Here is a 24,329-nt window from a genome sequence, read left to right on the forward strand (position 1 = left end):
AATATAATATTAAACTCGTTGTTTTGCGCTAAAAGAATAAAATTGTACTGTTTATTTATCAAAATTAAGCAATTATCAAAACTGAAGTAATAAAGACCAACTCTACGTGTGTTTTCATAACGTTGTTTGTTTGTAAGATTATTAGACAAATAACAATTATTTCTGTATCAGACAAACTGTGCTGAGCACGAGATAAAAGCAAGTGGGCTACATTACTTAAGAATTGCTGTAATACAAAAAGAGGACACCGGTAGTTCTTGTAGTAAACAGTTATCTTCCATTATTGTCAACTTAATCGATTAATAATTTACAACTCACAATTATCGCTGGCGAGATATTACAATAAATATTACAATTTACAGCTAGTAAAAAGAACGTTTTAATGAACATAAGGTTCTTTTATCTGAATCACTTCTCTCAAGGTTGATTTTGTGGCAAATTCGATAGCCGCCGAAGAAGCGTATATGCCTAGGCATTTCTACTTGAGCAACATACATAAGCTAGTCTCAAGACTGAGACTCAACTAATACGGGAATTGGGTACAATCATAAACGAAAAATTCCACGCAGCTTTTCCATAGTACGCAGTAGAGAAGGAAATCTTCTTTGCAAGCTACCTCGTTTGCAACAAAAAGCTATTTACGACACTAAATGGGTTTTCACCTTCACAGAAGTCATGCACGCTATGCGTGCCTATGTTTTGTGTGTCCGACCGCATTTCATTTAACATAGGATATTAAAAACTCCCTTGTTACTGCACAAAGATAAATCCCATGACCCTAATGTGCTTTTTTCCGTTATCCGCGTCAACGCCGCCGTCTGCTTCGTTTCCGCACGTGTTTCTATCACCGTAATGACCTGCAGTACCGAACCCAATTCTGGAGTCACAGGAATTGCAGGTAAACTCCTGATTAGCAACAATACCGATCCTTGCCTTGGAATAGAATTTTGCGTCAACAGCACACACAGCATTGAAGCCTTCCTTGTTACATTCTTTTTGCAAAGATGCATCGCTAATAAGGCCCTTCCACTTTTTACGACCTAATGTTGTGCTGTGGTATTGCCCATCAGCGATCAGCGAAAACAACGAGCTGGCTTCCTTGTCTACGACAACAAAGTTGGTTTGTTGGCTGACCTTCATACCGAGGCAGACCTTTGAGAAGGATGTGTTCCAGTAGGTTGGTAGCTTTGTTTCTTTTGTGTCGAGCCCAGTCTCTCCTCCGGTTGGGTTGTAAGTTGTTTTGTTCGTCCAAAAGTTGGAATTATAGGCAAAGGTTTCCTACAAATAAAAGTTCAGATTATCAAATAATCATTTGCACAACACAAGTATGGTTAATAAGACAATTTTCGTTTGTTTCAAAATCATGTAGTTGTATACCTCCTGAAAACATACAACGATGAGCACATTCCTAAGAAAATGAATGAAATTATTTTGCGTTTTTGTTGATAAGTGCACTGAACTTAAATTCTGTAGTTCTGGAGACCTGCTCAGTAAAATAGAGATTTACGCATGTATTAGAAATGTTTAGCGTATGTGGAAGTTTAATTTCATTGGAGAAATTTGGTGAAAGGGCTATTACTGTTAATAAAAGTGCTAGACATACTATCATGTTTAGCACTGAGTGAGGCTACAAGAAAAAGGTTCATTAGAATTTTACTTAGTATGCGCGATCGATGATCTCAAGAGAGTTCGAGTATTGGCAGTCGTCTCTCTGGTGAAAAAGCATAAAGAATTGTTACCCGCCCTTACTTATGTTGATTAACCGTTTTATTACACCCATGTTGAAATCACTAGTGATCGTTGCAATCTGATTGGTTCTTAACGGTGCGATTTATTCACTAGTCGCACCATTTTTTGCTCCAAATTTGCATCCCTTTTTAGACCTTCAAAATTAATATGAAATAATAATAATAATAATAATAATAATAATAATAATAATAACAATAATAATAATAATAATAATAATAATAATTGGATAAATAAATATCAATGTAAAGACAAAAAAACTGTTTGCTTTCAAAATGGGTGTAGTAAATGGGTAATTGAACTTCGTTTTGTGCAACTTTGGTCTGAAATTATACTTGTGATTTCAGACAAAATTGCACTCCCCTCAATTCAATTACCATTACATTTAACGTGATGGTCATCGTATGGACAAAAATAAGATTTTCCATAGTCATAGTGGTAGTTGTCGCATCACGGTGATTATGTAACATATCAAACACGAGGAAGGGTGTTTCATCCCATTTCTAACAACCGAACTTCGAGTTGTTCTCAAAACATCAATAATTATTGGCAAAACTAAAAGAAAGAGTTCACCGAATGTTACGTTAATTGAGATAACAGTTTCAAACCTCCTTCACAATAGAGATTTTCTTTGTTCCCTCCTCAGGAATTATTAATGAGTATGAGAACTATATGCAAGACAAAGATGACTATTTTGGTGATATGGCTGCTTCTCTGTTTGCTCCAGATATATTCAGGAAGTTTTAGTTCTTGATCCAAAACAATAGAAAGCATCTAAAGCTAGACCTAACCATGAAAATTTACATGGGGAAAATCTTGGTCACAAATTGAAGAGCAAATCAGATTGTAGTCCATTACATTTCTTTTGCAATTTTCGTGTATTTTCAGAAGAGATTTTTTAAAATGCTTTACTTTGGCTTTGATTGGTCCCTTGGACTTCAATTCTTCCCAGGGGTTTCCTTTTCCTGAAACACTGAAACACTTTTATATCTTCTCCCACGAATTGCATTGCTTCGCTTTCACTATAATTGTTTGCATTTTACCAGGGGTGGCTTTTGGAGGGTGGGGAGGAAGGTGTTGTGGCCCCCTCTTTCTCCTCTTTTCTTGTAGTTTTTGAAAAATTTTTGTAGGCGGCCTTCCATTGGTATTATGCAGTCAATCGTTTTAAAAAACCTTCTTAAATTATTTGTTGCGAAGCCTTTACTATTAGTCATAAACGCTCCCAGAATTGCCTAAGGCAGAATCTCCGCGGAAGTGAACTTTTCAGTGATCGAGGTTAAGGAAGGGAGGAATTGTGATCTCGCCACAATTTCTTCGGTGCTCTCTTTCTCGATTTTCTCAATTGCCCCCGTATTGTCACTTACTACTGTTAGCTCTAACGTCATGTAACCGGAGATTAACCAACATTTCAGGTAGATATCTGTTCGGAGGCAGTTATTTACCACAGAAATTTGGATTTGATTTAAAAAAAAAAATCTGAAAGTTTTCTTCGGCAAAGTGTCGGCTCAAAATTTCGTAACACTGGTAAACTAATTTCTCTGATTTTCGGATGGCAAGTATCGTGTTTCGGATGGCAATTATCACGGTTCGTAAACTTTGAGATATAAGATTCGGTTTCGGACTTCTTAAAGCATACAAGCCGGATCAAAAAATATAAGTTTGTACAAATATGCCTTTAAAAGGCCTCCTAACAATCTGGCAACACAGGAGACAACAGTAACGTTTAAATATTTTACTTAAATGTTGTCGTCGTGTGTCCCTGGAATTTACTGCAGTTATAAAGGCGCATTAGCCACTGTAGGCATGGCTTGATTTTAATTCATTCTATGTGAAGCGCGTTGAATATCTAAGGCATAAGGCCAGTCTTACTTTCTCTCAATGACGTGGAAATAACTTACATACAATCTACCGTTCCCGCAGATTGCAGCTTCGCATAATTTGGAATAAATGTTGACTATGCACCTCCATATGATAACAAACCAGAAACCAGATATTAAAAGAATAATGAAAATTATAAAATGATATTTTAACCAGTTATTGAATGAAGTCGTGATGTAAACTACGTTGGCAGTACCTTATTTCCGTCAATCTTCATGACCAGCGTCCATCCACCGTTTGTGCAGTTTCCATTTGCAGGGTGGGCATCAACCATATGACAGTAAACGCTAATGATTTGACTCCCCACTATCATTTTGTAGGCTTTGCTCTCATTGCCGCTGTAAAAAGGATGTAGCAGATAAGACATATGGTCATAGGTCGCGAATAAGTTGAAAATGGCCGCCTTTAAACAGCGTCAGTTGTTAGAAAGCCAATTAACTCTAATCCACCCACAATTAAAAAGAGATCGACGTTTTCATCGTGCTCGTCCAAAATTCTTTTGAAAACTTATTTTGAGCTAAAGGTAAAGGAACGAAGTCAACACTGAATGTAAATATATGAAACATATATTTTGAGCTGCGGATGAAAAATCAAATAGAAGAAATATCCTCGCAGTTAGTACGCAAGTTAAAGCAGTTACGAAAAGAAAACCTGAAAAAACACTGAAGGACAAAAATCGTTTGAAAGCATTTTCATTCATTAGTGTTTAAACTTGTCCTTAGAGATTAAACTTGAACTTTATTCTGAAAGCCCACATGAGGCGAATAAGGTATATATGTATGTACTCAAAGTTGTCATCCCAGGCCAAGGGTAAGCTAATTAGTCTTTAAACAACTGGGCCCGATTGTTCGAAAGCCGATTAACGCTAGTCCACGATAAAAAGTTAAGCAAGGTATTCATCTCGCTCATTACAGTGGTTTTTGAAAGCTAATTTTAAGCTAATGCCAAAGACACGTCTGAGTCAAAAATCGAGGGACAAAAATCTTGTAAGAATCTTAAATGATTAGTAATTACACTCGAATCAAAGTTCACGTTAATCCAGGAGATAGTTTAATCTGGCTTTGAAAAACTGGGCCCAGGGTTCTGATACCACTGAGGTATATTTCGACTTCAATCATGATAAACAGAAAACAAAAAAAAATATGACTATTATTATTATTATTATTATTATTATTATTATTATTATTATTATTATTAATAAAAATTAATAATCTCTTTATGAAAATATTCCCAGGAATTGTTATTTACAAGTTAAAAGTAGAAAAAGGAGCTATTAAAACCTATTTACAATTCTTGTGGATCGAGAAAAGGATACTATTTTCAAGCACAATTTTTTTTAAGATTATTGTTGTTGTTATTATCATTATTATTATTATTATGACTATTATTGTTATTATTATAAAATAAAAAAATAAATATAATCTTTATTAACATATACCAAGCAGCTGAAATTGTTATTTACAAGTTAAAAGTTGAGAAAAGAACTATAAAAACCTATTTACAATTTATTCCGATTTCGAGACTAATTTTCGAAGCACAAACTTTTCAAAAGAAAACACAAATGTCATAATAATAATAAAAATAAAAAAAAAGCAACATCTTAATCAATATATTCCAAACTATTTACAAGTTAAAATTATTATTATTATTATTATTATTATTATTATTATTATTATTATTATTATTATTATTATTATTATTTGTAATATAACTATCGTAAAGAGCGCGCTTTGATTGGCGCCTCTGCGTGCACTCAAGAAGCTGGCGCCGGCTAAGCCTCAAACAACTCTTACACTTCTTATGTGCTTATGTGGGTCGATTACCATTTGTTACTTTCCTCACTCACGAGTTCCTTTGTAGCAATGAACTGAAGCCGACTTTGAACGTACAAACTGATTTTATCTGCGCTAAATTATTTACGTAAGTTAATTAGCACCCATTGCAAACGGAGATCAAAATAATGTGACTTGAACAGAAATTTTTCTTCCGTTTTTTGTGACATTTCTGTGCTTAATAGTGCTGTTTAAAATTTAGAAAGATTTTAACAAGTTAATCAGCCAACTGCTAAATTTTAGATGGCCACTAAGCCCATATGAAAAACAAACGTAACAAAATTATAATGGTTCAAAATCCAGTCTTTACAAATTGATGTGACTTTTGCAAAGCGAACCAGAACAAAGCTCCTTCTTTTAATGATAAGAATACGACTTAGTTTCACCCCGTGGTCTTTAATTAATGCTTGCGTTGGTAAGGTATTTAAGATGGCGTACTGTTACTCACAAATTTTTGTCATAAATTTCCTTGCATGACGAAACTGCAACACAAAGTAAAAACAAAATATAGAACTGTCAAGTTATTAAATGCATGCCATAAAACATTGCAAGTGGCTCTTAATGGGTAGTGCCACCAAGGGTTTCTTTCCTTTTAGTGGATGAAGCACGATGAAAAACTACAAAAGGGCATTTCTGATCATGTAAGCAATGCATGGATATGTTTACATCTTGGCCATCAAGAAACTCTTTAAGGCCAGTTGTGGCGTCATGGCGATCACCACGGTGATATCTCAGCTCCACAGAAAGACAGAATGAATTTAAATGTCGGGGCAGATCACGACGCAAAGTTTTTGAGACAAAAAATGTTTGCTGCAGGTTTTATTTTGTGCTCGCGCGATTTTAATTCGGTTCATACAGCTGACGACCCCATCCTTCGTAGCTATATGGTGTGTGAAAATTAAGCACGCGTGCGCAGCCTCCTTTTCGAGCACACAATTTGTCTCGACAATCAGCTATCCCTTAAGACCTAAACAAGTTAACCATGTCCAACGAAAATCGAAAGGATTTTTGTGTCAAGCACTGCATGAAAAGCTGCGTCCAGATTTTTTCTACGTAAAAAGTTAAGATTAAATGGCGTTTGAAAGCTCAAACTCATCTTAACTTTAAAAAGCCAAACTATTATTACTGCAACGAACATTTTGCAAGGCACATCTCCATGCACAATTTTCATGTCCTTTAAGATGCCCATTTAACCTTACCTGGTTCACAGTCCCTTCCATCTCCGTAATATCCCGGCTTACAAGTACAGTTGTATGATCCCCTGGTATTATTGCACACAGCATGAGCACTGCAATTGTGTTTTCCAGTAGAACACTCGTTGATATCTGTAAGAAAACGCAGGTATTGAGTAAAATTAACCCACAAACTCGTCAAATAGGCGGAGGCTATTTTGGGGTCTGGACAGCTTCTAAAATAAAGGAAACCTGATCCAATAGGCCATGTCCGAGTTGCTTTGAACCTCATTATGAAAGCGAGGCTAAGTGCAAAGTTTTGTTATGAAAATTAGTTCTCATTCATATGCAAACATGACTAATTTTCATATGAAAAGTTTTGCACTTAGCCTTGCTTTCATAGTGAGGTTCACGGCAACTCAGAAATGGCCTATTCCCAAATCATAATTTGAAGTTAGCTGTGTGTGCAAGTTTTATCTCCTTCTTAGAGTGACTGCTCTCTGATCTAGTCAGGCTTAAGGCTATTTGAAACGTACTGATTAATCGGACCAATCTGGTCCAATTTGACAAAGACCATACCTGAGCTGGCGAAACTGATCTCTGGCAGTGCTACAGATGTTTCTAATAGTGCTGATTCTCACCCTGCATTATTGTAATATGTACATTAGCCCACGAAAATGTAAATTAGCTTTTAACCCTTTAATCCCTGAAAGTGATCAGCATCAATTTTGTTCTTGTAATACCAATGCTTAATCAACCCCTGAAGTCATGAGAATTAAGGATAAGATCACAGAAGGACAATTTACTTGATATTTTAATAACTTCTCCCAGGTACTTTTAGCAGAAAAGTATGGGGACAAGATAAGAGAATTTGCTCTTTTATATTAGGGGTTAAAAGGTTAATCTCCAAATGCGTTACGTTATGGGAATCTCAAACTAATGTTAGGGCGTAGTTAGTGGAGAGGTTGAATGCAATCTATTTTGATCTAATTTTATTTGAACAAATGATGATTTAAAGAACAATGTGAAAATTATCACGAGGGCCTTAAGGTAGTTTTGAGATTCTTTGTTGATCGTCGACATGCCAATCAAAACGTCACTTGAAAATACATATTCACAGTATTTCAACAACTTTGCGATTATTCGAAGCCGTTTAACTTGTTGAATGTGAGCGAATTATCCAGGAACTTACTGCATGCTACTAATGAACCAAAGACGTTCCACTTGAGGAAGAGAATGAAACGTTCACTATTGTGTGTTCAGATTCGGCTCGGTCCCCAAAACTTTGAATTTGGCCTTTTCACGTGATTGCCAGGAGAACAAAAGAAAGGGACCAAAAGGGAATATTTGTTTAAAAATAGGATTTTTATGTCTTCAATCCGATCTGCTGTTTATCTGTTTATTCAGTTATTGAAGCATTTTTTGGAGTTTTGTTGTATTGTGTGACATAATGTCACGATACCAGAGTCACGGGGTAGGGCCCGGACAATCAATATTGTACCACCCTCTAGCGTTCATGACCTTTGCACTAAGACACGTGATCACGTTCATCGAGCGGATACAACTACAATTTATTCTGAGCAAATTCAGCAGCGATGTCCTTGTCATAACTCCTCCCCGTGGCCCTATTTTTCTTTTCCTAGTCCTGCGTTTTTGTTCCCCTCCCCTTTACTGGGAAAAATCATTAATGGTTAATTCAGGACGGTAGTAGTCCTTTCGTTGATCTTGTAATGAGGTGGCTGTGGGCCTTTGCTCATGGCCATACATTAGTTCAACTTATATAGAAAATAAAAGGGGTTATGAGTCTTTCGCTCATAGCCATTTTTACCAAATCGTGCAGGACTGTTTGTTATCTTTTACCCAGCAAAAAGAGCCCGGGACATGCAGCACTCAGCAATAATATTTATGTTAGAAGGTGTGAAGACATAATGTATGACGTACGTGCAGAGCCACCGTTTTTTCCCGGATATTCTCCTTTTGTTTTGTGACGTTTTTGTTTTGTTCGCAGCTGCGTTATTATTATAATTATTATTATTATTATTTTTTTTTTCAAACAAACAATAAGCAAAGATAGAAATCCAGAATGGTAGGTTAAGAATCCTACCTCTCTCACAATACGTTCCTTTGAATCCACTTTTACACGCACAGCGATATCCTTTGTCAGTGAAGCCTGTTTGACAAGTTGCATTGTTCTTGCAAGAATTCTTCAAACAAACGTCCTAAGAAAGGAAGAGAATACACTAATCGATCACAACTTTCAAAGCACCTCGAATCGGCTTGAGTTCTGCAGTTTAATATATTGATTTAGACATCAGCCAATCGTTAAATTTGATTTATTGAACACCCCGCTTCGTGTGCACTGCAATATTTTCTAGTGAGGACGGCTTCCAACAGCAATGCTCACGATGCCACACTGAAAATTTTGGTTCACTCTGTCCTCGCTTCATGATCTGACGCATAAATTTCACCACCGGAACTACATGTAGACTTTCGAAAACTTCGTTCCTCCTATTCAATATGGCGCGGGACGAAGGACTTTTCATACTTGATTGGCGCCAATTTTAACGACCCAAAAACAGGTCGTTGCGCTTAGACCAATCAGAGTGGATCCTTGAGACCCTCGGGGAAAACGTTGTCATTTAAAACTAATTAAGAGCAACGAAACGTGACTTGCGGTTGAAATTCCAACATGGGGTCGATTGCGAAAAGGGATAACTGATGCTCTTCTTCCAATTGCGAGTCACGCCACTCGCCATTTTGGCGCGAAACGAAAACGCAAACCCTTCAAGCGAGACAAGTCGACCTCTTGCGCCTTCGTCGCTTGCTCAGCTGCTTCGCAGCCTAAAAAGCTTGCTTCTATTGGTTTTTCTGCTGTGAGGCTCAAGAGGTCGACTTGTGGCATATCTAAACTACATGCAACGATTTTTTTTAATACTATAAAAACGAAAACGTCACACGAAGCAAACTGTCCCTGAAACATGTCCCCATTCGTAACTTTGCTATATGTATCCCAGTGTGGCCCGACCTTCAATGCAATCGTGTAAGTAAATTCAGCGCTTATGACAACACTTGAGAAACTTTTATTTTGTTTCAAAGTCTACCCTTTTTGCAAATTCTTTAATTTTTCAAAACTCACGTACCTTTGTTCCAAGATAGACATAATCTGCTGCGACTACCAGATCGTGTTTGTCACCTCCGTGAGTAGCATTGTTCAGTTCACAGCGGTGTCTTCCATTATGGTTCGCTTTTGTCTTAAAGTTATAACTGACACAGTTGGGTTCCATGTAGCAGAGGGTACGGCACGAACCTTCCACAACGACATCAACGGTATGTATCACGTGATTTATTAAACGTTTACCATCATAATTATAGTCTGGCATGAACTCCAGTTGGCGACAATCATCTGAGAAGTGAAGAGTTGGCATTAAAACAAAATGTGGTTGAAAACAATGACTATTAAAGCTCATATTGCAAGTAGAGACTTCATCACAGAAAGAAAAGTAATCACATGGTAAACGATATAAGTGCATTTGTTTTACTTTTGCTTTTTGAGACAATGGTCGACCTGCTAAACCCAAATTCTCCTTTGGTCCGTTTCAATGAAAGGGAAGCTTTTAATAGACATCACTAAAGTTCTCCGTGCTGACTTGTCTACAAGAACAGCCAAAGGTAATTAGCATATTTCATTACTGTCAATGTCAGTAAGCCACCTGCTAGATTTGAGGACATTTCTGCTAACGTTTTCGATGGTCGGCTTTCCTTTACTTTTACGAGCCTAATTCCACATTCTACGTTAAAAAGTCACGAGTTCACATAAGAAAATTATAAAATAACAACTGGTAGTGAAGGCTTAGCAAACTAATTACGTATCTTAGGCAAGGTTTACGGACAATTGTTTGGCTTTTTGTTAAGATTTTCTATTTTTAAGTACTCAAATTATCACCTGCTAAAATTTAGAGCTTCCGCCCGCGGTAATTTCCAAGTTGAGCCATATACGTTTTCATGTGGTACTAAGCTTTATCTTCTACTTTCCAGTTTGCTGTATTTCTCAAATATAGGAGTCAAAGATTAAGTTGGGTTGTTACTTAAACCTAGCGACGTCTACGTTTTGCTGTGTAGAAACTTGTGCGGAGGTGGTAACACCCTTAAAAGACTTAAAACTGTGAACAACAAGCGCAACCTCACACGCTTTGCACGACAAATTGCCCTTCACAAACAACCTATTTTTGGATCGTTATGCCCATTATTCGTTGCAGTTTTTAAGAAAACAGTCTTTTCTTCAAAATCTTAACTGTCGGCCGAAATGGAGGGACATGTCGCTCGGGACTTGTCCCTGAAACAATTCCCTTGTAGTAATGGCACGAGGAGACTGGCCGCAGGAGCCTGATGTCCAACGAATATTTCACAACAGGGGACAAACAAAGGAACAATTTCCGAGCAATTTACCTTTTAATTCTCCTAAGCAGTTGAGAATTCGTGTGACAAGTCGTAGGGACCAAACTTTGGTCTTTACGACAAGATTTTTTTTTTGACGAAAATGGGTAGTTCGGTCACAAAATAAGATAAGAACTACTTCCCGCAACAAGTCTCGTGAACGTTTCTCCGGGTGTGTCCCAGCCTTTAGAATTATAGCTGAATTCTTAAAACGACCACCGTTGGTTTGGAATTTTCTCGCGGAACAGATATTCGCACTACTAATGGTCGTCCGTGCACACACATTCGAGCAAAAATTTGCTTCTGTTTAAAGTTTTTGCTAGTGGAAGTCAACTTCGCTAGTTGTAAAAAGTTTTAACTAACTCGCAAGGATTGCGAGGTATTATTTATAAAGTTTCACCCTGCCTTAACCCAGTACTTGTTTTTCTTCTGTTTTACGTTGTTATGCTCTCTTTATAGTTTTATTTAGAAGGCGAAGTCTAATAAAATAAAATAAATAAATTCAGTTTCAAAACCCAGTCGTTTTATCATCCATGCCATGATCATAATGAACCTCAGAACAAGATATAAGAAAGTTCTTTTGCCTTACTGGTGTTAAACAATGACTAACTAACAGACTGTACCAACCTTTTGAATTGCAGAATTGCCCGTGAATCCGCGGGAACAATTCGATTGTACTCCAAAACATTAAAATCATTTTCAAAACCATGATGGTACAAATACTGCGATAGCCTCCGGCACAAAATCCCACTCCAGTGCTAAGTTGCCCAACACCAGCTAATAAACTGTTTGTACAGTTGTAATAATTAGCAATCTCGTATACTGCAGATTTGTGCGTGAATCTGAGGGAACAATTTGAGTGTACCTCATACCCTTTTAACGACAGTCTGGCATGGAACGTTTGTGTTTTCGTTCTTCAAATTAACAATAATTAATAATTAAATGCAAGCTCCTTCATATATTATTCTTCACGACTAGTCTTCTTTAGGGCCGCGGATACAATGAGAGAAAACAATAGCTGCTAAAAAAAAATAATAAAATGCAAGAGTAAAAATAAGTAGTAAAAATAGTGGAAGGCTAACATGAGTGGATCAATTTGGTTTATTTATAGGTAAAGAGATCCCTCAGGAAAGGTTCGATTACAGTTTTTTTGTGATCTTCCTTTTCATACAAAGAAAAGAAAGAAGATTCTGCAGGTTTTATATTTCCGAAAAAGTCATCAACAATGTATTTATAATTTAATTCGTTCTCTGGTTAAAACTTAAAGGGAAGCTTAAAATGGTCCGTAAACTAGAAAAGCTTTTGGCGTTACTTAGCAACCACTGGAAGGTTCTACACCCTCATAGAATTATTTCCCGCAACAAGTCTCGTGAACGTTTCTCTGGGTGTGTCCCAACCTTTAGAATTATAGCTGAATTCTTAAAACGACCACTGTCGGTTTGGAATTTTTCGCGGAACAAATACTCGCACTACTAATGGTCGTCGCTGCAACTAACACGTTCGAACATAAATTTGCTTCTGTTAAAAGTTCGCGATAGAGGAAGTCAGCTTCACTAGTTGTAAAAGGTTTTAACTAATTCACAAGGATTGCAAGATATTATTTATAAAGTTTCATTCAGTTCCAAAACCCAGTCGTTTAATCACCCATGCCATGATCATAATGAACCCAAGAGCAAGATATAAAAAAAGGCATCTTGCCTTACTGGTTTTGAACAATGACTAACTAACAGACTGTACCAACCTTGTGAACTGCAGAATTGCCCATGAATCCGCGGGAATAATTCAATTGTACTCCAAAACATTAAAATCATTTTCAAAACCATGATGGTACAAATACTGTTATACCGTTCGGCACAAAATCCCACTCCAGTGCTAAGTTTCCCAACACCAGCTAATAAACTGTTTGTACAGGTGTAATAACTAGCATTCTCGTATACTGGAGAAATTGTGCGTGAATCTGAGGGAACAATTTGAGTGAACTTTATACCCTTTTAACGACAGTCTGGCATGCAACGTTTGTGTTTTCGTTCTTCAAGTTAAAAATAATTAATAATTAAATGCAAGTTCCTGCCTATATTGTTCTTCACGACTAGTCTTCTTTAGGGCCGCGGTTACAATGAAAGAAAACTACAGCTGCTTAAAATAAATATAATAAAACACAAGAGTAAAAATAAGAAGTAAAAATTATGGAAGGCTAGCATGAGTCAATCAATTTGGTTCATTTACAGTTTTATGTGATCTTCCCAATAATACAAAGAAAAGAAAGAAGATTCTGCAGGTTTTATATTTCCGAAAAAGTCATCAACAATGTATATATAATTTAAAGAGTTCTCTCGTTAAAAGTTAAAGGGAAGCTTAAAATATTCCGTAAACTAGAAACGTTTTCGGCCTTACTTAACAACCACTGGAAGGTTCTACACCCTCAAAGAAAGCTTGTTAATCCAAAAATGCATCAAGCTGAACGTGTGTCATGATGTTCAATATCACACAGTCAGCTACCAAAAAGCACCTGTTTTCAAGCGTACGCGTTTCAAAGGCATGAGGTCGTAACGAAAATTTATCACTGCTTCTTTACCCTCGTGAGAAGGACTAGTTCCACACAGGGTGAATGCGCTAGGAGGTTCCGACTCTTAACCCCTTTGGAGTATTAAGCGACTAAAGGGTAACGCTCCGCCTGAAACCAACATCAATTATAATAAAGTTTCGATCTAACGCGCGCGCTGATTGGTTGAAACAGCGTGCTTTGTCAGAGTACAGATGCACGGAGTAATGGTGTCACGCCATCGGCCCGTTCGTAAAATGGCCGACCAATTCCCGGACTTCTCTGTCGGGTTTTGTTTTGGCCCAGACGTCTTATATGACTTGGAAAACGTAAACGAGCTCTTAGCTTCAATAGATGTAGACCATGCTGTGAGTAACAGTACATACTTCTCAGTTATTGAAAATGAAATTTCCGAAGAAGTTACTGATGGAAACACGGGGCCAATTAGCAACATAAACAAGCAAAGATTTGCGCCGAAATTGAGGAAATTATAACGAGAGCAGAGACAAAAAACACCAAAGATAACACAAAATGGCTGTCACGTTCAAGTTTTTGAAGGTTAAAAACTCACTGAAATACGACATAATAATGCTCAAATGGCTATATTTTCGTGTAAAATAAAATGAGGCAGAAACAATTCGGTTATCAGCTAGCGAATACACACATATAAAGAAGAACTTAAAATTTTCCTCAAAGGAATATATCAAAGACCTATCTCATAAAAAAAAAAAGTTCTGACGTTTTTTAATAGCTTGGTGCCGTGAAAGAAAAATAGCGAGGAACATTCACGAAATGAACAACAAAGAGCTTGACAACTACGTTCACCAGTTCTACGCTGAAACTCGAGCAAAAGATGGTGAATTGTACTCCAGGTCATCCCTTCTTGGAGTTCGAAATGCAATAGAAAGATACCTCAACAATCCGCCACTTAACAGAGGAATTTCAATTACAAAAGTAATCGAATTTTAAGCCTCAAAAAAAAAAAAAACAAGCTCCTACAAAGTCAGATAAGGTTAAACAAGCGCGAAAACAAAGAAAATATCAAACACAAACCTCCAATTCCAGAAGGAGACAATCCTAGGGGTCTTCTGCGGAATGTTTGGCATCATATTAACCTGTACTAGTGTTGTCGCGGACGCGAAGGTCAACGAGAACTAACAAAACAAAGCTTCCAGTTCTTGATGGACGAGAGCGGGCGCGAATACGTTTCAATGACCTACGACGAGGCCATGAAGAACCAGCCAGAGGGAATTTAAGAGACCAGCAGTGTGGAAAAGGAGGCTAGGATGTGTTCAACATCAGAAGATCAACTTTTTGACGGCCTCGACTGCCTAAAGGTCTCTCTCCAATAGTTAAAGACTTGGAGGAATGATGAAGGAAATTTCCAAACTGGCGTCTCTGTTAAGCATTTACACCAATAGTGTCAGATCGATTGAAATCACGCTGTGATCCAACGCGCAAGTTCCATTGCGGCACATCATGGCCATCTGCAGTCATCGCAGGGAGGAAAGCCTCAGAAATTACAACGCTCACCCTTCCAGTGAACAACTGATCATGAGAGCCTGTTCAGATATCCTTTCCGGTGCATTGAGTGGAAGGCCACAGCTGTCACAGGAGCCCAGTTTTTCTAACGCTGTCACCAGTTCGGTCAATCCTCTTACTCCCGTGAATTCGACTCAAGTTGTTCATTCACAAACCACCGCACAGCAGTTTTTCAAGTACAACCCACAAGCTTTAAGCAGTTTATTTTCTAATTGTCATGTTAATAACGTGCAAGTCTTAATGAGCCAAAACTCGGCCGGATTTCATTAAACTCTTTTCATTAAACAATTTCGATTCTGATTTTTGAACTGAGAACTCGTCTGACGTTCGAACTACGCTTCAGTATTTCATTTTGTGAATTTTGATGCTTTGACTTTTGCTCTGACGTGTTTGACAGCTTCGTCTTGTTCAACCAATCAAATCATTTAAAACATTCTAACAAATATTGTGATTGGACTATTTTAGCGTGCTTTATTAGAGTACAGATGCATGCTGACACCACTTAGCTTCTCTTCGTTTGGAAAATACAGTTTGTTTTAAAAATAATAAAGGGCGAATGCGTGGGGAAATTGAAGGATTCTTTATCATAAAACAAATAAAGAAGCCTCTACTGTCCTCTGTTCTCTTATAAAGCACTTAGAAAGCGGATAGAGCACTCAGGAAGTAGGGAGAAACACATTCGATTACGTATCGTGTTTCCCCCTACACTTCTTTCGTGCTCCAGCTGCTTTCTGTGTGCTTTACAACAAAACAGAGCACAGTCGAGCCTTCTCTATTTGTTAAACAATAGCTGCAGTCAAAACTGTGCATTTACCGAACTGCAATTCCAGAGACAGGCAACGACAACATTTAGGCAAAATACTCCGTATGCTCTGCTTCCAAATCGTTAAGTGGACTATTAAAGGCATAATATCTGTGTAAGCTAATACATTTTAAGCTTTTTATATGTTTTGGCTGAAAACTAAAGCTGCAGAAAGATTTAAAGGGAACCACTATAGTCTTACAACAAACGTTCACGTTAATGTTGAAAATGTATAAATTCTAAATTTTAGTTTGAAAAGAAGAATTAACATTCAAGCGTGCTAAAAAATTAGATATGATTATCGTCTATTTTCGCTTTTAAATTTCCCGCGCTCCTCCAGTTTGGATTTTATGACGTCTTACTGTTGCTGCTATTGTCAGTGAACAGAATTTCTTTTGTGTGAAACTATTAAGCAACCGCGTTAAGTCATCAATACAACATAGCGGCACCCAGGAGATTTAAAAGCGAAAATGAGCGATAATCAAATCATGCTTTGTCCGACACAAAAATATAATTTTCTTGTTTTCCAACAAAATTTAAAATAAGATTGTAGCTTCAACAATTTAACGTTAACTTATTTAAACACTGGAAGTTTCCTTTAAGAAAACGAATCTTATTTCCTGAGTTTACGAACGCGGAATGTTGCTGGCTTTACGAAAATGCTAGCTGATCTTTTTTAAGCATACAGGAATGTGTTCATCTTTTAGGTTTCAGTTTTATTAATCGCACTTGCGTTGTGTAAATGATTGTTTAATAGTCTAAACTTTTTATTCCTAGACAAACTTTCTCTACAATTCCAGCCTTTGGACGAACAACCACACCTTCAATCCTGCCGGAGGAAAGACTGGACACAGAAGAAACGAAGCTACCAACCTACTGGAACACTTCCTTCTCAAAAATCTGCCTCGGTATGATAATCGACCAACAGATTAGGTTTATTGTCATAAATAAGACCGCCAGTTCGTTGTATTCAATTATTGTCGACGGGAATTACCAGGCTACCAAGCTGGGTCGTGACATGTGGAAGTCGCTGATTGGTTCCCAAGCATCCTTGCAGCACAACTGTAGCAGAGAAGGCTTCAACGTTAAGAGTGACTTAGATCACCATGCTAAGGCAAGAATTGGTATCCTTGGTAACAACAAAAATGACTGCAAATGGACTGACTCCATAATTGGATTTGGAGGTGGTGGAGAGCCTAACCACAATAATGCACGTGGAAACGAGGCTGTAGCTAAACATGAGGCGGACAATGGAGACAAAAGCATCAAGACCATGCGAGTCATCCTTGTGCAGTGAAATGGGATCTACTGAAGTGCGGAGTAAATTAATGTCATTTGAATTTAAGAGTAGGCATAATATTCGCTAAAACTAGCCTTTTTGTAGAGGCTGATTTTCAATGTGTAGTTTTGCGGTTACAGAACTGCTTCAAAGAACATTAAAAAGAGTTTTATTGAAGGATAGATTTCTTTATAAGGTACCTGTATAGTAGATCGATTGTATCTGCCCGCGCAAAGCCGCGGCTGATTTGAACAACAACAAAAATCCCTCTTGGCAGGCATCAGTCGGCCGATGGGAAAGAAGGACAAAGGAATCCAGGGCGCTTCGTCTTCCATTTAGCCAAATGTTTTGTTTGGAAATTCAGGAAACATTCCATGTCAACGTTAACTCGAAAGGCTATTGTGTATACGTGAAGTTTTAATGATGACGCAAGAAGTGAAAAAATTGAGAAGGAAAAATATTGTGCACGTGCATGAAATGGTCATTTCAGTTGCAAGCGATTGGAAAGGTAAAAGTAAAGTCCCTCCGGAGGTTGCCCGTTTGTTTAGGATATTCTCTGTGTGAATCACGCAAATGGATTTCTCTTCCGTGATGCGCATGCGCGTTCGGTTACTTTTTTTACCTTCTTCCTTCTAACGTCTGTAGACTCACTACAAGAACAACTGCAATAGAGGCTACCGTGGTGAAAGCAGGCTGATTTAGGGCATCTACCTTTGCTTTGGCGAAATGTTTGTATTTGTATTTTGATTTTTGGAGCCATCTTAAGCTACATTATATCTTGCCAACAGTATTTCCTTGTTTGATTAGTGTTGTTTGAGTAGTAGTTGCACTGAAAGTAAGAACTTATTCGTTCGATTTTTAAAAATTTCGAGCTGGTGAACGTTACAAGTGAAGTTGAGAGCCTATACTAAGAGGGAATTTTCGGGGTGTCCACAACTAACGTCATATTAATAGCAGGGTCCTGAAGGGAGGAGAGGTGGGTTGAGGAAATGGGGTTTGTTTTAACAAAGCCCCATTTGATCAAACCCCATCTATTTTCCCAGATATCATTCCCAGTGTTCAACAGAGGAACTTTAATGACCAAATTGCAGTGCGTCAAATGCCCCTTTAACAACACAAAAAGCGTAAAATAAACTTCCCATTTTGCCCTTTCAGCATTATCTAACAATGTATCGTGGCAGCAAAATTATCGAAATATGGGGGGAAAGGAGTCTGAAAACAGCACTATGGTCTAAACGCTTTGTACATTTGACATTGCTCAATAGTTTTCTTTTAAAGGGGAGATGTGCCGCGGGGATTTTGACCTTTTTCCACGAAACTGGTACAAAGATACCAATGAATCAGTCACAAAACAATTCTAGAACACCGTGCGAAGAAAATTCAACTTAATTATTTTAACAGCTTATGATCAGTTCTAGCACATTTCGGGAAAGAAAATGCGAGAATACTAAAAACGTTGGCCTCATTTTTTTTTTTTAAGTTGCTACTCTATTAGACCCAGTACATCTGTGGCCAGAGAATCTCGAGAACAACTGGACCACTATTTTTTAGTCTGTTGATAAAAAAAAATATAATAATGGGTTTAAATTGACTTCAAATTGTCGTGACACTCCCCCTTTAATTTCTTAGGGTCAAAAGTTGAAACCATGAACAGCAGAATAAGCAGGTGTAAAACGTGGATTAAATTGACCCCAGGCCTACCCGGATAACTAGCCAGTGCTGTTAACTAAATCAGCCCAACCAACCGACCCTGCTTAGCTTGTCGTCAGCCTTACTCATGCAAACGGCCCCTAAAGTCTAGTGAGTGATCTTGCCTAATGTAAATCTCCTCTATTCCCCTCGGAGGCTCCCATGTTCTTCTCACGCTCGTGAAATGATGGATATTACATCGTTCTGAAAAATTAAGTTCGATAGAAACCACATTAACTTGCGTCAAATATGAAAAATCATTTGTGTCTTTGAAAACTACAATTTGTTTTTGCTGAAAAACTGGTTTTCGTAGATCAAAGAAAACAGTTCTCAGTCACATATATAAGCGTGAACGGTAGCTAGGCACACCACAGTCTTCCCATATAAACAAATCTGTGACCGTTTTAAGGGAATGCTAGGAATACCGAAAGCTTCCTCTAGACACGATATCTCTCTTTGATAATGCGCATACGTTATGTGCTTCTCGGAATGGCCCGACTGTCTTCTGGGGCCAGATACGCGTTACAAGTTCCATCAGGAGAGGATGAGCTAGGTTCCATTCATTCATTGTCCCATGCAATCTCGACGACTCCAATCTGAATAAGGAGTGCGTTCTTTCTATGTTGAACGCAATAATAATAGTAATTATAATTAGTTTAATTTTAGTTTTAGTTTAGTTTATTTGCCACAAACAGGCTACAATGATTAATAAATTACAATGGTTGCAAATGATTACAAAGTTATAGTGATTTAAGAACAAGAGATAGAAAAGAAGTAACGAGGGAACCTAATAAAAGCCAATAACCTAATAAAAGCCATTAAAGTACCCACTTTCCCCTCTCCCCCTCGCCGACTTCTTTATGTCCTTGTTACGTTACTTAGGCCTAGCAAAGTATAGAATATAATAAACTCGTTGTTTTGCGCTAAAAGAATAAAATTATAGTGTTTACTTGTCAGAATGAAGCAATTATCAAAACAGAACTAATGAGGACCGATTGTGTTTTCATAACGTTGTTTGTTTGTTAGACTGTTAGACGAATAACAATTATATCTTTATCAGGCAAACTATGCTGACCATAAGGTAAAAGCAAGTGGGCTACACTCCTTAGGTTTTGCTGTTATACAAAAAGAGGACACCGGTAGGTCTTAAAGTAAACAGTTATCCTCCATTAATGTCAACTTAATCGATTAATAATTTACAACTCAATTATCGACGGCGAAATGTTACAATTTACAGCGAGTGAAAAGAGCGTTTTAAAGAACATAAGGTTCCTTTGTCTGAATCAGTTTTCTCAAGGTTGACTTTGTGGCAAATTCAGTAGCCGCCGAAGAAACGTATATGCCTACGCATTTCTTCTTGAGCGAAATATGTAAGCTAGTCCCAAGACTGAGACTCAACGGGTACGTGAATTGGGCACAATCATAAACGAAAAATTCCACGCAGGAGTTCCATAGTACGCAGTAGAGAAGGAAATCTTCTCTGCAAGCTATCTTGTTTGCAACAAAAAGTTATTTATGACACTAAATGGGTTTTCACCTGAACAGAGGTCATGCACACTATGCGTGCCTATGTTTTGTTTTGTTTTGTTTTTTATTTTATTTTTTTTTTTATTTTCGACCGCATTTCATTTAACATAGCATATTAACAACTCCCTTGTTACTGCACAAAGATAAATCCCATGACCTTGATGTGCTTTTCCCCGTTATCCGGATTAAGCTTGCCGCCATTGTCTGCCTCGTTTCCACACGTGTTGTTTTTACCAAAATGACCTGCAGTACCAAACCCAATTCTGGAGTCACAGGAATTGCAGTTAGACTCCTGATTAGCAACAATACCGATTCTTGCCTTGGAAAAGTATGTTGGGTCATCAGCACACACAGCATTGAAACCTTCCTTGTTACAATTTTCTTGCAAAGACCCTTCCCCAATAAGGCCCTTCCACTTGTCACGACCTAATGTTGTGTTGCGGTATTGCCCATCAGCGATCAGCGAGAACAACGAGCTGGCCTCCTTGTCTACGACAACAAAGTTGTTTCGCTGGTCGACCTTCATACCAAGGCAGACCTTTGAGAAGGATGTGTTCCAGTAGGTTGGTAGCTTTGTTTCTTTTGTGTCGAGCCCAGTCTCTCCTCCGGTAGGGTTGTAAGTTGTTTTGTTCGTCCAAAAGTTGGAATTATAGGCAAAGGTTTGCTACAAATAAAAGTTTAGATTATTAAATAATCATTTGCAAAACATAAGTGAGGTTAATAAAACAATCTTCGTTTGTTTCACTATCATGTAGTTGTATACCTCCTGAAAACGTATATAACGATGAGCACATTCCCAAGAAAATGAATGAAATTATTTTGCGTTTTTGTTGATAAGTGCACTAAACTTAAATTCTGTAGTTCTGGAGACCTGCTCAATAAAACAGAGATTTACGCATGTATTAGAAATGTTTAGCGTGTATGGAAGTTTAATTTCATTGGAAAAATTTGGAGAAAGGGCTATTCCTGTTAATAAAAGTGCTAGACATACTATCATGTTCAGCACTGAGTGAGACTACAAGAAAAAGGTTCATTAGAATTTTACTTAGTATGCGCGATCGATGATCCCAAGAGAGTTCGAGAATTGGCAGTCGTCTAAATGGTGAAAAAGCATAAAGAATTGTTACCCGCCCTTTCTTATCTTGATTAACCGTTTTATTACACCCATGTTGAAATCACTGGTGATCGTTGCAATCTGATTGGTTCTTAACGGTGCGATTTATTCACGAATCGCACCATTTTTTGCTCTAAAATCGCATCCCTTTTTAGACCTTCAAAATTAATATGAAATAATAATAATAATAATAATAATAATAATTGGATAAATAAATATTAATGTAAAGACAAAAAAAACTGTATGCTTTCAAATTGGGTGTAGTAAATGGGTAATTGAACTTCGTGTTGTGCAACTTTGGTCTGAAATTATACTTGTGATTTCAGACAAAATTGCACTCCCCTCAATTCAATTACCATTACATATAACTTGATGGTCATCGAATGGAAAAAAAAAAGATATTCCATAATCATACTGGTAGTAATGTCGCATCACGGTGATTATGTAACATATCAAACACGAGGAAGGGTGTTTCATTCCATTTCTGAAAACCGAACTTCGAGTTGTTCTCAAAACATCAATAATTATTGGCAAAACTAAAAGAAAGAGTTCACCGAATGTTACGTTAATTGAGATAACAGTTTCAAACCTCCTTCACAATAGAGATTTTCTTTGTTCTCTCTTCAGGAATTATTAATGAGTATGAGAACTATATGCAAGACAACGATGACTATTTTGGTGATATGGCTGCTTCTCTGTTTGCTCCAGATATATTCAGGAAGTTTTAGTTCTTAATCCAAAACAATAGAAAGCATCTAAAGCTAGACCTAACCATGAAAATTTACATGGGGAAAATCTTGGTCACAAATTGAAGAGCAAATCAGATTGTAGTCCATTACATTTCTTTTGCAATTTTCGTGTATTTTCAGAAGAGATTTTTTAAAATGCTTTACTTTGGCTTTGATTGGTCCCTTGGACTTCAATTCTTCCCAAGGGTTTCCTTTTCCTTAAACACTGAAACACTTTTATATCTTCTCCCACGAATTGCATTGCTTCCCTTTCACTATAATTGTTTGCATTTTACCAGGGGTGGCTTTTGGAGGGTGGGGAGGAGGGTGTTGTGGCCTCCTCTTTCTCCTCTTTTCTTGTAGTTTTTGAAAAGTTTTTGTAGGCGGCCTTCCATTGGTATTATGCAGTCAATCGTTTTAAAAAATCTTCTTAAATTATTTCTTACGAAGCCTTTACTATTAGTCACAAACGCTCCCAGAATTGCCTAAGGCAGAATCTCCGCGGAAGTGAACTTTTCAGTGATCGAGGTTAAGGAAGGGAGGAATTGTGATCTCGCCACATTTTCTTCGGTCCCCTCTTTCTCGATTTTCTAGAAACGCCCCCGTATTTTCACTTAATACTGTTAGCTCTAACGTCATGTAACCGGAGATTAACCAACATTTCAGGTAGATATCTGTTCGGAGGCAGTTATTTACCACAGAAATTTGGATTTGATTTAAAAAAAAAATCTGAAAGTTTACTTCGGCAAAGTGTCGGCACAAAATTTCGTAACACTAGTAAACTAATTTCTTTGGTTTTCGGATGGCAAGTACCTCGTTAAAAATGCGAATAAAAAGGTTAAATAACAATTTCCTAAAGCCAGTAACCGCGGTTCGTAAACTATGAGATATAAGATTCGGTTTCGTTAAACTTTCTGCCACTTAAATTTTCACCTAAAGCATACAAGCCGGATCAAACTGTATAAGCTTATACAAATATGCCTTTTAAAGGCCTCCAAACGATGTGGCAACACAGGAGACAACAATAACGTTTAAATATTTTACTTAAATGTTGCCGTTGGGTGTCCCTGGAATTTACTTAAGTAATAAAGAAGCATTTGCGACTGAAGGCATGGCTTGATTTTAATTTATCCTAGCTGAAGCGCGTCAAGCATCCAAAGGCTTAAGGGCAGTCGTACTTTCTCTCAATGACGTAGTAAAAACATGAAAAAAATGTGATGGTATATAGCCAGCCTGGAGAAGTATTGAGAATGATGATTATTCTAGAAAGTGACGCAGGCATACTCGGAAAAAAAAAACCGAGTGCTCCTATCAGGAGTCGAACCTAAGACCTTCCGATTACTAGTTCGGATGCTCTACCACTGAGCTACAGGAGACTCGTGGGTACTAAGGCCATTAAACTAGGTTCATGGGACAAACATCCTGCATACTGCTAGGATTTGAATGTCAAACGTGTGGTTTATGAAAGAAATGTGATGGTATATTTTCAGCCTGGTGAATGACTGAGAATGATGATTATTTTAGAAACTAAGACTGGCATACTCGGAAAAAAAAAACAACCGAGTGCCCCTATCAGGACTCGAACCTAACACCTTCCGATTACTAGTTCGGATGCTCTACAACTGAGCTACAGGAGACTCGTGGGAGCTATGGCCATTAAACTATAAACTAGGTTCATGGGACAAACATCCTGCATACTGCAAGGATTTGAATGTCAAACGTATAGTATATGAAAAAAAAATGATGGTATATTTCCAGCCTGGTGAATGAATGAGAATGATGATTATTCTAGAATTGAGGCAAACATACTCGGAAAAAAGAAATCCGAGTGCTCCTATCAGAAGTCGAACCTAAGACCTTCCAATTACTAGTTCGAATGCTCTACCACTGAGCTACAGGAGACTCGTGGGAGCTAAGGCCATTAAACTAGCTTCATGGCCCTAGTTTAATGGCCATAGCTCCCACGAGTCTCCTGTAGCTCAGTGGTAGAGCATCCAAACTAGTAATCGGAAGGTCTTAGGTTCGACTCCTAATAGGAGCACTC

The 24,329-nt window shown here is 37.7% G+C and overlaps 2 protein-coding genes across 8 annotated transcripts in view; both read right to left on the bottom strand.

The window, feature by feature from the left end:
* On the bottom strand, positions 1 to 12,991 carry LOC146487447 (uncharacterized). Of its 3 annotated transcripts, none has more exons than XM_085088201.1 (7): positions 12,804 to 12,991; positions 9,769 to 10,031; positions 8,733 to 8,847; positions 6,656 to 6,781; positions 5,905 to 5,938; positions 3,821 to 3,962; positions 1 to 1,278 (listed from the first exon to the last, which is right to left on the bottom strand). In XM_085088201.1, exons 1-7 carry the CDS (start codon positions 12,883 to 12,885, stop codon positions 751 to 753), a joined length of 1,290 nt encoding a protein of 429 aa, XP_084944327.1. In that variant the 5' UTR covers positions 12,886 to 12,991; the 3' UTR covers positions 1 to 750. The 3 variants fall into 3 exon arrangements, with proteins under 3 accessions (XP_084944327.1, XP_084944322.1, XP_084944331.1); XM_085088196.1 differs by lacking the exon at positions 12,804 to 12,991 and adding an exon at positions 11,690 to 11,970; XM_085088205.1 differs by lacking the exon at positions 12,804 to 12,991 and adding an exon at positions 10,168 to 10,356 and having other exon boundaries at positions 2 to 1,278.
* A 6,608-nt stretch (positions 12,992 to 19,599) lies between these two features.
* LOC146487448 (uncharacterized) overlaps positions 19,600 to 24,329 on the bottom strand; it is a 54,919-nt gene continuing 50,189 nt past the window's right edge. For 4 of the 5 annotated variants that reach the window (XM_085088162.1, XM_085088151.1, XM_085088156.1 and 1 more), the window contains one exon: positions 19,613 to 21,107. In XM_085088162.1, coding sequence (XP_084944288.1) covers positions 20,574 to 21,107 — 534 coding nt within the window. In that variant the 3' untranslated portion in view covers positions 19,613 to 20,573. Of the gene's footprint in view, positions 21,108 to 24,329 lie in introns of all 5 variants that reach the window. The other variant, XM_085088166.1, reaches the window with a different exon arrangement.

The sequence above is a fragment of the Pavona decussata genome, unplaced genomic scaffold, assembly GCF_977016875.1.
Source record: "Pavona decussata unplaced genomic scaffold, jaPavDecu1.1 SCAFFOLD_16, whole genome shotgun sequence".
Lineage (NCBI taxonomy): Eukaryota > Metazoa > Cnidaria > Anthozoa > Scleractinia > Agariciidae > Pavona > Pavona decussata.

Coding starts and splice junctions, on each gene's coding strand:
- LOC146487447 (XM_085088201.1), bottom strand. CDS start 12,885: ATGGTTTTGAAAATGATTTTAATGTTTTGGAGTACAATTGAATTATTC. Junction 6,782..8,732: donor AGGAACGTATTGTGAGAGAG/GTAGGATTCTTA, acceptor GTTTTCTTACAG/ATATCAACGAGTGTTCTACT. Junction 5,939..6,655: donor TGGAAGGGACTGTGAACCAG/GTAAGGTTAAAT, acceptor TTTGTGTTGCAG/TTTCGTCATGCAAGGAAATT.